Source organism: Siphateles boraxobius, unplaced genomic scaffold, assembly GCF_051911475.1.
Source record: "Siphateles boraxobius isolate OS27281-9 unplaced genomic scaffold, OSU_SipBor_1 5, whole genome shotgun sequence".
Classification (NCBI taxonomy): domain Eukaryota; kingdom Metazoa; phylum Chordata; class Actinopteri; order Cypriniformes; family Leuciscidae; genus Siphateles; species Siphateles boraxobius.
In genome coordinates this window covers 31,413,569-31,426,889 of record NW_027509141.1, presented here as the reverse complement: position 1 = coordinate 31,426,889, position 13,321 = coordinate 31,413,569, and the positions used below count along the sequence as shown (strand labels likewise).

The 13,321-nt window shown below is 37.3% G+C and overlaps 1 protein-coding gene across 5 annotated transcripts in view; it reads left to right on the top strand.

Moving 5' to 3' along the window:
- The window catches only part of itpr1b (inositol 1,4,5-trisphosphate receptor, type 1b), a 140,791-nt gene that overhangs the window by 36,264 nt on the left and 91,206 nt on the right, over positions 1 to 13,321 (top strand). For all 5 annotated transcript variants that reach the window (XM_077203976.1, XM_077203979.1, XM_077203977.1 and 2 more), the window contains 5 exons: positions 2,897 to 3,051; positions 9,733 to 9,832; positions 10,648 to 10,808; positions 11,605 to 11,746; positions 12,084 to 12,242. In XM_077203976.1, the coding sequence (XP_077060091.1) occupies positions 2,897 to 3,051; positions 9,733 to 9,832; positions 10,648 to 10,808; positions 11,605 to 11,746; positions 12,084 to 12,242 (717 nt within the window). The remainder of the gene's footprint in view (positions 1 to 2,896; positions 3,052 to 9,732; positions 9,833 to 10,647; positions 10,809 to 11,604; positions 11,747 to 12,083; positions 12,243 to 13,321) is intronic.

The following is a 13,321-nucleotide window of genomic DNA, read 5'->3' as shown; positions in this document are numbered from 1 at the left end:
TCAACCTGCATTCTTGACCCAATGCCCACCACCCTGGTCAAGGCCTGTCTGCCCATCCTCTGCCACCCAATGGAAAACATCATAAATGCATCTCTTGCCTCTGGTATGGTACCATCCAGCTTTAAAATGGCGGCAGTCATCCCCACTCTCAAAAAGCCAGGCTCAGACCCAGACGACCCCAACAACTATCATCCAATCTCCACCCTCCCTTTCCTCAGCAAAATCCTGGAAAGAGCAGTGGCTGCCCAGCTTCAACATCACATGTCCCACCATGAGCTCTTCGAACCCCTCCAATCTGGTTTCAGAACCCACCATAGCACTGAGACCGCCCATATCAAAATCACTAATGGCTTCCTGCTTGCTGCTGACAATGACCTCATCACCATCCTCATCCTCCTTGACCTATCTGCAGCTTTTGATACAGTTTCCCATACCATCCTTCTTCACCGTGTCTCTGAGCTCATCAGCCTCAGAGGCACAGCACAGAGACCGGAAACAATTCATCATCCTAAATGGCTCCAACTCGGATACAGCACCTGACAACCATGGCATGCCCCAGGGCTCTGTGCTTGGTCCTCTGCTGTTCACCATTTACATACTAACCCTAGGTCATATTATCTGTAAACATGGACTCAACTTCCACTGCTACGCCGATGACACTCAACTTTATATTAGCACAAACCCCTCCTCCCAGCTCCCACCCACACAATTTGTCAACTGTCTGCAGGAGCTCAAATCATGGATGACCACAAACCTTCTCAAACTCAACAGTAATAAGACAGAACTCATAGTGGTGGCCCCTGCACCACTGCTCAGGAAAGTTGGAGACCTGGCCCTGGTTGTGGATGGCTGCTCCATTTCCCCGTCTCCTGAGGTGCGCAACTAGGGCGTCATCCTGGACACCACTCTCTCCTTCTGGTCCCACATCAACAACATCACCAAGTCTGCCTATTACCACCTCAGAAACATCTCACGACTCCGGCCTTCACTTAAACATTCAGTAACTGAGACACTCATCCATGCCTTCATCACCTCCCATCTGGATTGCTGCAATGGTGTCCTGTCTGTACTGCCCACCAAGGCCCTTAGCAGACTCCAGTATGTCCAGAACTCTGCTGCCAGGGTTCTAACCCACACAAAGCCCTGGCAGCATATCACTCCCATTCTCCAACTGCTCCACTGGTTGCCAGTCAAGTCACGCATCACCTACAAGATCCTCCAGCTCACTTAAAAATCTCTCCATGGACTCACACCAAAATACCTCACAGATCTCCTCCACTCCTACACTCAGTCACATTCCCTGCGGTCCTCTGACAAGGTCCTGCTGGACACCCCGCACCAGGTTGCGGACTTTTGGGGACAGGGCTGTCTCTGCCAATGCCTATGTTCAAAATGCTCCTCAAAACATTTCTTTTCACGAAGTCCTTTGACCCCCAACCCCCTATTTTGTTAAGCGACCTTGGGTACCATGAAAGGCGCTAAATAAGTCTAAGTTATTATTATTATTATTATTATTATTATTAAAAGACAAAATTGTTACATTGTTTCAAAAGTATAGCTACATTTTAGTAATTAAAAATGTAAAATGTCTACCAACTTTTTCTGTGCAAATTTATATCAAGTATTATAACTATCATGTTCAAATAAAACAAACTTTTGCATGGAAACAGAAAGGAGACTGTTTACATACAGAGAAAAATCCAAAACACAGGAATTGCATTGGTGATGAATAACTAGTTTATTCACCTAGCACAGTTGTCCCACCAAAAAAATTACAACTTTAACAGCCTGAAGGGAAAAAAATATGTAAGTGCTTTAAAAAAAAATACAAGCATAACATTTCTGTTTTTAAACCCTTGAATTGTATTACAGATTTTTATAATAAGAAAATCAGGGACAGGTCAAATTATTTTTTATATATATATACATTTATTTTTTCTCCAGTTAAATCATTAAATCTCCAGTAAATGAATCTTGATTTAAAAATCTTTAGAAAACTGCATTGGAAAACGAAACAAAAATCTTGAGGAAGAACATCACTTTTATTGAGGTGTAATTAGAAGATACAGTAAAAGTTATGTCCATATTCTAGTTGTTAAAAACAGAGCGAATCAAACTCCAAACTCTGAAGTGCTGCTAATACATACAACTAATTGTGTTTCTCCCTAGACGTTTCATGTAGCGAACATATTGACGTATTGTATTTCCTTCAATATATTTCATACATTTTCTTTACTTAGTCTTAAAAAGGTCTTGAAAATATCTTGCCTTCGTAAAACCTGCAGAAACCACAGAAAAGATCATTTATTTTTTTATTGATTTTATTTGACATTTGGTGTTCAATAATTTCTAAAATGTCGTCTTTAACCAACCACATGGTGACGCTATAGGTACGGGTAAACCAGTTTGAGCAGTGTGAACACAGCACCTGTAGGTGGCAGTATAACACCATGGTTTGATATATAGCATCAGTCCCTCCTGTTGCTTGTGTGCATGAACTTAATAAGCTCTGCACACAAATCTCAAGTTAATCATTATGTTTGGCGATAACGGACCCTTAGGTCAAGTTTATAAAATCTAAATGAGTTTCTTTGAAGGTAACTAAGAATCAACAACAGTTACCTTTATTATTGACTACTAAATACTTGTTTTGTTGTAACCCACATGTGACTCATCAAGAGATTCCATATTCTTCCTCATGTTCTTGTAACTGTATGTGCATGAGGGCTTTGAGAAATTTCAGGTCACATGCAGAGTTGTAAACATGTCACGAATCAAAGATGGCTAATGTTGGCTAATGGCATCACTTAAGAGCAGTTTTCATCTCAGTCACATAATCAATACAACGACCCTGGTGATGTATCTCTATGGTTACAATGTCTCCTCTCTCCACTAGCTGGACTCGGAACATGATGCCCTGCGAGCACGTCTGCGCACACCCAACGAGAAGGTCATGTACAGCCTTGTGTCCGTCCCCGATGGCAATGACATCTCCTCCATATTTGAGCTGGATCCGACCACCCTCAGAGGAGGAGACTCCCTCGTACCCAGGTACAAACCAAAGTCAAATTGGATACCAAAAAAGTCAGGGTATAACCTTGTACAGGTTTTAATGTTACATTTCAAAACTATTGGTCATTAATTGATATAAAAACCCTTTTGAAGAGCTTTAAGAGATTGTTCACCCAAGAATGAAAATTCGGTCATCATTTATTTACCCTCAGGTTCCAAACCTGTATGAGTTTCTTTGTTCTGCAGAACACAAAAGATATTTTGAATAATCTAGGTAACAATACAGTTTATGGGCCCCATTGACTTCCATAGTATGGAGGAAAAAAAAATAGTATGGAAGTCAATGGGGACCATCGACTGTTTAATTACCAACTTTTTTCAAAATATCTTCTATGTATTTTCATTTTTGGGTGAACTATCCCTTTAAATCTACATTTTTAACCATAGGTTTACAGACAAAATTGAAATGACCTCTTGCTTAAAGAAAATGATGGTAGTTTTAAGTCCATTATAATTACTTTAGTTAACTAATGAATATTTTTTATAGCAGTTGAGCATATTTTACTTCCAAATTCTCACCCTTATGCAAAAATAGTGCTCTTTTTTTTAGTAAATAATGATGTATTATTTATATATTATATAATATTGGTTTTGATTTGATTGATTTAAATAAAAATATGTTTACAGTTTAATGTGTAATGTTTAACTGTAGATGTAAATATTACTACAGGCCTAAATGTTATTGAGAGTAAATAGAATTGCACAAAAAAAACCTTACAGTATAACAGAGAATTTGAGGGGAAATTAATTACAATAATTGAACAATGCAAAAAATAAGTGTCTCATTTTTAGGAGGAAGGGTGACGTGTAAATGTTCCTGTTTCTGATGCATTCACACCATACACGCTAGATTCATTTCTCTTATTTCATTTCTGTTGCCAGAAAAAGTTATGAGGTGTGAAATAAGATCAAACTCAAGATTTGACCAATGGCAGACAGTGGCTGATTATGTTGTTTAAGTTGTAAACAACTCTAAATGAACATAAAGAGAAGACAAACTAGTGTATATGATGCATATGGCTATGGATATAAGTCACAGGAAAGATGTAGTTTGGCAAACACGCATCTCCCTGGCGCTGAAAGTCGATCTCATCTCTAGATGTCTTGCATCTCTTGATTGTTTTTAACTATAAAAGATCTGTTGCCTCAATGAATCATGCGTGACAGAACAGGAGAGAGATGGAAAACTGCACACATTAGATCACATGTGTACTCACACCTCCTTTAGAACCCAAATGCTTCCAGGGTGGAGAGTGCACGTGTCACATTCTCTGTGTGTGTGTGTGTGTGTGTGTATGTGTGTGTGTGTGTGTGTGTGTGTGTGTGTGTGTGTGTGTGTGTGTGTGTGTGTGTGTGTGTGTGTGTGTGTGTGTGTGTGTGTTGCCTCATCCAGATACCTGCAAATTCTGACTTTTCTTTCTGAAAATAGCCAGGAAAGTCCCGACAGGGTGCGGAGGCAGGAAACCAGGGTGACCATGCACTTTGCCAGCATGATATCTTTCCATGTTGTTGAAACATGTTGTTAAAATAGAAGCCAGAAGTTGCGTAACCACCCACCACCATATTCCCTTATATATATGAGCAATCACTTGGAAAGTGTTTTTATAAAGTAATCTTTCTTACTGCTCAGAAGCAGAACATAGTAGGGGGAATTCTGTTTTAGCATTTAATGAGTGAATCACATGAGAACATAATATGCATATATATATGTGTGTGTGTGTAAATGTATGGACATGTTCTCATATACAATGTGTGTGTATATATATATATATATATATATATATATATATATATATATATACACCCCCGGTGCGTGTGTATGTATGTATGCGAGTGTTTTATTTTAGCGTTTAACATGTTTTCCATTGTGCCATTTTATTTATTATTATTTTCATGATAATTAATTAGTTTATTTAATTCTCAATTAAATTCTCATTGTTTATAATTTTCGTCATTCTCATCAAATTGTATTTATACGTAATTTTAGTATTTTGTTGATTTAGAATATATATATATACACACACACACACACACACACACACACACACACACACGCACACACACACATATATACGTTCTTTCATTCATTCATTCATTCATTTATAAATTAATATTAAATACATTACAATTAAAATGTTTTCTATTGTTGCATTGCAGACTTTTTTGCATTATATAAAAAATAAAATAAATGAAGTGGCCTAAAAATAAGTTTCTTATTAACTTCTGATGATTTTGTGATGACCTGGACATTTTCTTGACAGGTTTCATGAGATTCACCCATCTTTTGTTTCTATTTAAATACAGTCTGATTTGTGTGAGCATGAGCTAATGATGTAAGAATGATGGATGTGTGTTTGTGCATCTTGAATCAATAGCTGCTTCTTTGTATATTGAGCCTGCGGCTTTGAACATATCCATCGATTATACAGCCCTCTCAATCACATGCTTTGAATGGATTTCATGCAACACTCCTGACAGGAACGGCCAAATGTGTAATAAGCTGAACTGTGGCAATATCTAATACCGGTATGTCTGGATGCTGTGAGTGTGTGTGAGAGAGATCAGCTTAAAGTTTTATCTTAGGAAACAAGGATTTTCAAAGTCATGACTTTAGGTGTGGCCTGAAAATGACCTCGTTCTCACACACCAGCGGCCCCTCTCAGAACATAGTAGATGTGACTAATTAGTCTAAGGGAGCACACACACACACACACACACACACACACACACACACACACACACACACACACACACACACACACACACACACACACACACACACACACACACACACACACACACACACACACACACACACACACACACACACACACACACACACACACACACACACACACACACACACAAAGGTATGCCTGTTAGTCACATAGGCGATTATGCAACCGTGCCAGGAATACAACGGTGTCTGATGTCCACTTGTAGCCCATCTAAAACGTGTTTATGTGTGTGACAGAGTTGGGGTGGGCGATATGGCAAAAATATCACATCACATTTTATTTCAGGCAGGATCACGATCCACAATTTTATCAGGGTTTTTCTTCGTGTTGGTTTTTAAGATTAAAATAGCCAAACTAATTTTCCTGTTTTAAAAATGCTGCAATACAAGATAACAACATTAGGCCGAAGTAAATCTTTTTTCACTTTATTTTATTTTATTCTTTTAGTGACAACCTTTACAATCTCCCTTCAAAAATCGTGATATCACACACCCCTATGACAGAGTGTGTTTGTGTGCACTATTAGGTCCAGTTTTATTTCCTGATGTGAATAATAGAACTATGAACTCTGACTCTTTGTTCACGTTCAAGCCTCAGTTGATCGAGGCCCAAATCAGATCCTCATGAAAGGACTGTCCTTCACACGTGAGAACTAAATAATCATTTCAGATTTCTGACTCATTTTTATTTATTTTTTGAGTGTTTCAGAACAAAAAATATGCTCTGGAATGAAATATAAAAACAAAAACAAATTCCTTTTAGAAATGGAAATAGATTTGTAATGATAGATTCTTCGACTTCTCAATTTTCCCTTATACATACTCTGTACTTTTCAAAAGTTTGGGGTCAGTAAGATTGTTTTTAAATATCTTATGGTCACTCAGGGTGCATTTATTTGATGCAGTAAAAACAGTAATATTGTGAATTATATATTTACTTTTTTCTATTTCAAATTTTTTTAAAAATATATATTTATTATTGTGATGGAAAATTTCAAAATTTTCAGCATCATTACTCCAGTCTTTAGTGTCACATGATACTTCAGAAATTATTGTAATTGCTGATTTGATGCTCAAAAAACATTTCTTATTATCAAAGTTGAAAACAGTTGTGCTGCTTAATATTTTGGTGGAAAATGTGATACATTTTTTTTCAGGATTGAGGAGAAGAGAAAGTTTAAAAGAAAAGCATTTATTTAAAATGGAAATATTTCATAGCATAATAAATGGCTTTGTTGTCACTTTTGATAAATGTAATGCAACTTCGCTGAATAAGAGTATTCTTTAAAAAAAAATATATATATATATTATGAGCCCAACCATTAGAGTTGCCAACATATTTTAAAGTTTACACTCTTATTTACACACACATACACAAAAATGAAGCCAAATCATGGGTAGAGTATTTCTTTCCATCACTAAGCACGTTTAAAATATCATATGAACATAAAAAAAACTATTTGGCTCCAGTGTGAACATTTTTGCTTGTGTGAACATTGCCAAAGTGTGAGAGAGTAATGTGAACGGGTGCACGCTTGTGGCGATGGAGTAAAAAGAGTGAATTAACTATCCGGCCTGACAGGTACTGGATTTCCTCGTAGGGGTGTGTGTGTGTTTAAACACCACACACACTAAGTAAGAACAATAGAGGCTTTGATAGCCAGTAGGTTTGTGTGTTTGTGTGTGTAACTGCTGTAGCTACCCCGCAGGCACTGTTGGAGTCAACTGCATGAACTCAGGAAAGGTTCAGGTTTGGATTGCGCAATATAACCACAACAACTTAAGTCTGCAAATGCACGAGTCTTAAAGCTCATAACTATTTATGTCAGAAGCACCTGAACATAAATTATGCAATTAGATCTGACTTCAACATCATGTTCCATACATTAGAGTTGTGGTGTCTGTACGTGGGTCAGTGAGTTTGTGGCCTCACACAGCCATATCCTCTTATGCCTGCTACAGACACAATTCGGCAATCATTACAAATCACTGTACGACATAGATCAAATAAACTTCGGTAGGACATTTACGTATAGTCTGTATGATGATGGCACCTACTGAATTGTAGGCTACAACGTAAGTTAGTATAGAAGAAAAAAGCATGCGCTACTGGTAAACAAATAAAGCAAGATCGCACTTTGGCAATGTGGTTTTTATGTGCGCTGAAAAAAAGAGGAGGAAGTGAAAGAGGAGAATATGGGCGCAGTCATGGCTAGGGAAAAGAGCTATTTCATGTTGCGTTTTTATTGGCTAGTCAGTGGATGTAGGTCGTAGCAGCAAACGCGATCATGTTCAATTTCTTACACTGTTCCAATATGCTATTAAGATAAAGACAAATCAATCCAATCCAGCCTATTCTACAGTCTTCAACCCACAATTTATTCACTTGTATGAGAGCAAACCGAACATCAGATCCTTCGGTATTCGTATTAAATCACATTTGGAGAACTTAAATATACATTTGAACATTTTAGACCAAATACAATTTAATTCCCTTTTCACGTACCTATATTCACAGATGGTTCGAAGGTAGGTGTAAAGTCGGTAAAATCATTATTATCTTTTGCTGGGTTCCAGGCCATGTTGTACTTTCAGGAAATGAATGAGCTGATGCAGCTGCTAACGAAGCTCTTATTCAGGAATTTTAATGAATGTCAAATTCCTCCTTCAGATATTAGACAGTTTATTAATCGGTACATATTAAATAAGTGGCAAGAGTGGAATATGTGCAAGAATAATAAGCTAAGAATGAAACTCATCCGGAAATTACAAACAGACTTTTTAATCACTCTTAAAACTAGACTTGATCTTCATACAAGTTTGACTCGTGCTTTTTTGCTTAAAGTTGAAGACCTAACTATATGCATGTTTTGTAAGATTCCCCTAACTGTTAAATGTATTTTATTAGATTGTCCTGGACTTAATACAAGTAGAATTTTTTTTTATGAAGTTTCCTCACTTAAGGACTTATTTAGTAAGATTATGCCTGAAAAGGTTTTGGATTTTTTTTAATCATATGTTAATTTAAAAAATCTTGTATAACATGACTTGCTATGTTTGTTTTTGTTTTGTTTTTATTGTATTTATATGATATTTGTATTTTTGTAATTTAATTTTTGCCATGAAAATAGCCTTGGATGCTGACATGGCACTAAATAAAACAATCTGAATCTGACACTGTCAGAAAATGATGGCAGGCTATCTTTGGTCACAAGACCGTGACAATGGCCGTCTATGAACCTCTCTCACTCTACGACGTATGACCACCGCTTAAAAGCCACGACCACAGAAATCAACACGATTGGTCGTCTTTCGCTTGGGACAGCCCAAAATTGTACAATGTGTACCGGGCATTAAATGTAGGATTCAACACCACATGAGTTTAGGGGGGTCACAGTGACCTGTCCTGAACCTAACCTAGGGACTTTTAAAGGTGTTCACATGACTTGAACAAGGGTTAAGGGAGGTTATCAATTACCATTCAGATTACCTTTATGAATTAATCACTAAATAAATAAATATAGATGTATAAATATTAAATTCAATTTAAAGGGTAAGTTCGACGTTTTACAAGTATAGCCCTGTTTTAAGATCGTTTCTGATGAAATCGAACGGTTAAGATTAAAATTTGGACACATGCTGCTGTCCCGAGAATTTTAGGTTTCTGTGTTAGCACCCCCCCACCTATACAATGGTTTCATAGGTGCATTGGAACAATCATTCATATAAACGCATTCAACTTTAGTTTACAAAGACGTGAAACTCACCGAGTGGTCTGGGGTGTTCACTGATATGCTCACGCATAGTCGCTGCAAAATATGTGTGTTCTCTGATATTTTTTTTTAGTAAGCAGATCATATATTTGAATATATAATTATGTGTATTATTGTTATCAAGTCTTTTACCAATTGCTTCGTCCCCAGGAACTCATATGTGAGACTGAGGCACTTGTGCACCAATACATGGGTCCACAGCACCAACAACCCCATCGACAAAGAGGAGGAGAAGCCAGTTATGTTACGGGTGGGTGTTGAACAAATAATCAGTTTGTCTGAATTATTGTTTGAACAACTGTTAAAATTATTATTATTGTTATGATAATAATAATAATAATGATTGTCTTCAACTTAATGTTGCTTATTATTATTATTAATAAGAAATATTATTTAAAATGTTTTAAATATAATTAATATGTTATGGTGAAATATTTTAGTAATATCTAGGTGAAACAGGAAGTGGTTCCTACGCAGTTTGGAAAAGTATGCATTTGATTTGAGTAATTTCCAGGTCTTGATAAGTATGGGGAAAAAAACGATATTGGAAAATATTTGTGTTTCCAGACTATTTCCCCTATTCAGTTTTCTAATATATAAAATTAAGTTATTATATTAATTCTAAAAATCATGCAAGCAGAGACATGGCAAAAGTTTAGTGACAGTTTTGTGATTATCGAACCCCACTAAATGAATTTAAGGCACATATTTTCATTACGCAAAATTGTTTTTCTTTACCATAAGCGAGTCTGTTTTGAAACACTAAATGAATGTGTGTGTGTGCAACTCAAACCAGCAACAGATAAATGAGCAAACAATCGTCTAAATCAGACCGTTCTTTGCTGTTTGGTGATCAGTATTCAAACATAATGCTGAAAACAATGCTGTGTGGATGTCCCATTTACTTTAAATATGGTCTAAAATTTGAGTCAGGAAATTATGGAATTTTGGAATGAAAAATGTGTAGGAACTGCATTAAAATAGATGTCATCTTCAACATAACATTGCTCATGGTATACAGTGATATTAGTGTTGCACTCAATTACAGTTTGTTTTCCCTTTCAGATTGGCACATCACCTGTCAAAGAAGATAAAGAGGCCTTCGCCATTGTGCCAGTCCCTCCAGCTGAGGTGAGGGACCTAGACTTTGCCAACGATGCCAGTAAAGTGTTGGCATCCATCGCTGGCAAACTGGAGAAGGGCACGATCACCCAGAATGAAAGAAGGTACAACCCCTGAGACTTTCTGGAATAGGAACGTGCTGGGGAAGTGCTTTAGTGACTCCTGACTAAATGCTTTGCTGCGACCTCTGTTAACACTTCGGGCCCTATCTTGCACCCGGCGCAAATGACTTTGTACACTGGCACATGTATCATTCCTATTTTGCACCCACACAAAGCGGACTTTTCCCTATACTATTTTATACCCTTTTCCCGATGCTATTTTAAGCGGGCATGCTTGGCCATAATACAGAGTGTGAACAACGCGCATACACTCTAGATGATTCTCTCATCTACACAGATGCATTTAACTTTTTGCAAATGATACATTATTATAAGGAAAAATATTAAAACACGAGGGAAATCATTGTTGTATCCATGACGATGGGGAAAATAGGCATAAAGCTTACACATTTACCCAAATTATTATATGCCAGTTTAACCGTAGCTAATTTGGGTGGGTTTGTAAGGTCCCGTTACGCCCAAACCACAGCTATGAATAATGAAGCTACTTCAGACCAACCCCTTTTAGATTTGCGCCAGGCGCAAGAGGCATTTATCCCGACGGGAAAATAGCAACAGCGCCGGGATCCGCCCACAAGGTAACTTGCGCTTTGCGCTATGACACTTGCGTTTCAGATCGTTAAAATAGGGCCCTTCATGTTGTTTCAGTGTAGCAATTGATTACGGTGTATAAGAATATACAACATTTTCAACAGATTTTGTCGTTGAATAGCCACTGATAAGTGTTTAACCTGACATTATAATTACCATGATATTCTTTTCTCTCTGCTTTGTTTAGGTTTGTCACTAAGCTTCTAGAGGACCTTGTGTTTTTTGTGGTGGACATTCCCAACAATGGACAGGATGTGTTGGAGATCATGGTCAATAAACCCAACCGTGAACGGCAGAAACTCATGAGAGAGCAGAATATCTTGAAACAAGTAGGATTTTCTTCAGTTCCTCACATTTCACCTCTAGGAGTGTTTAAAAGACATGTCAAAATGTAAATATTTAGGTTTAGAATAACATTAGAGGGCGAAAATAATGTCAGAATTTTCTATTTTTTAACTAAATATCCCACAGAAACTGGTTATGATGGATTTTAGAACATCTGCAATCATCTTGATGTCAATGCTCAATGTCAAGGCTCAAGTCTTTTGCAAACTTAAACCTCTTAACTTTTTGGTTAGGTTGGTTGTTTCCTGAGATTGTGTTTAGATGCTATAGATACATCAGAAGTAGTATTCAGTCCAGTCTCCATTCTCCCTCCATCTATAGATCTTCAAGCTTCTTCAGGCCCCGTTCACAGACAGTGGTGATGGTCCCATGTTGCGTCTGGAGGAGCTGGGTGACCAGAGACATGCCCCCTTCAGGCACATCTGCAGACTGTGCTACCGTGTGCTGCGACATTCTCAGCAGGACTACAGGAAGAACCAGGTGGGTCTGCAGGAACACCAGCCAAAGTGGAAGTTCAACCTTCAACCTCATAGACCTCATAAAATTGTGTCAATAAAATGTCAATGATGGCCTTCTGGACAGCAGTCAGGTCGGGAGTCTTACCCATGATTGCGGTTTTGAGTAATGAAACAGGCTGGGAGTTTTTAAAAGCCTCAGGAATCTTTTGCAGGTGTTTAGAGTTAATTAGTTGATTCAGATGAATTGGTTAATAGCTCGTTTAGAGACCCTTTTCATGATATGCTAATTTTTTGAGATAGGAATTTTGGGTTTTCATGAGCTGTATGCCAAAATCATCAGTATTAAAACAATAAAAGACCTGAAATATTTCAGTTGGTGTGCAATGAATCTAAAATATATGAAAGTTTAATTTTTATCATTACATTATGGAAAATAATGAACTTTATCACAATATGCTAATTTTTTGAGAAGGACCTGTATATATAAATCAGTGGGGATTTCTTTAAGACTGCAAGGGAAGCTCGGCTTCCCCTATAATGTTAAAAAAATCAATGGTCAAATTTGTACTATTGTGTTAACATTTTATTGACTAAAAATGCGTTTGTTCATTCATTCATTAATACAGCGTCCCCTCTTTGAAAGACCAGCAGCCGCCACTGATATATATATATATATATAGTGGGACTGCATTTCAACAGGTGAACAAGAACTCCTAGAAAGTACTAGGGCTTACTATAAACATGAAGAATTTTTCGGACTTTCCATTGCGGTGTTCTCTCTGTATTTATTATAATAGTAATTCTGGGTACTCAAAGTGCTTTACATGGAAGGGGGAATCTATTTACGATTCTTTGCCACTTTTAGCTGCTGCCTACAACTTGCTGGAGGCTAACTCACTTCGGATGAACATTTACTCTTTGAATTCTTGCACCCGAGAACAATATGAGTAAAAGTTTGCTAAGAAGTATTTCCTTCTAAAACAAGACTGTATTTGACTGGTAAGTATCCATAGCAGAATGGGAGTGGCCTTGGATGGCAACATGTCCAGTGCATTATGAGTGTTGAAGCTTTTCTGCCTATTTGGCAAAAAGGAAGACAAA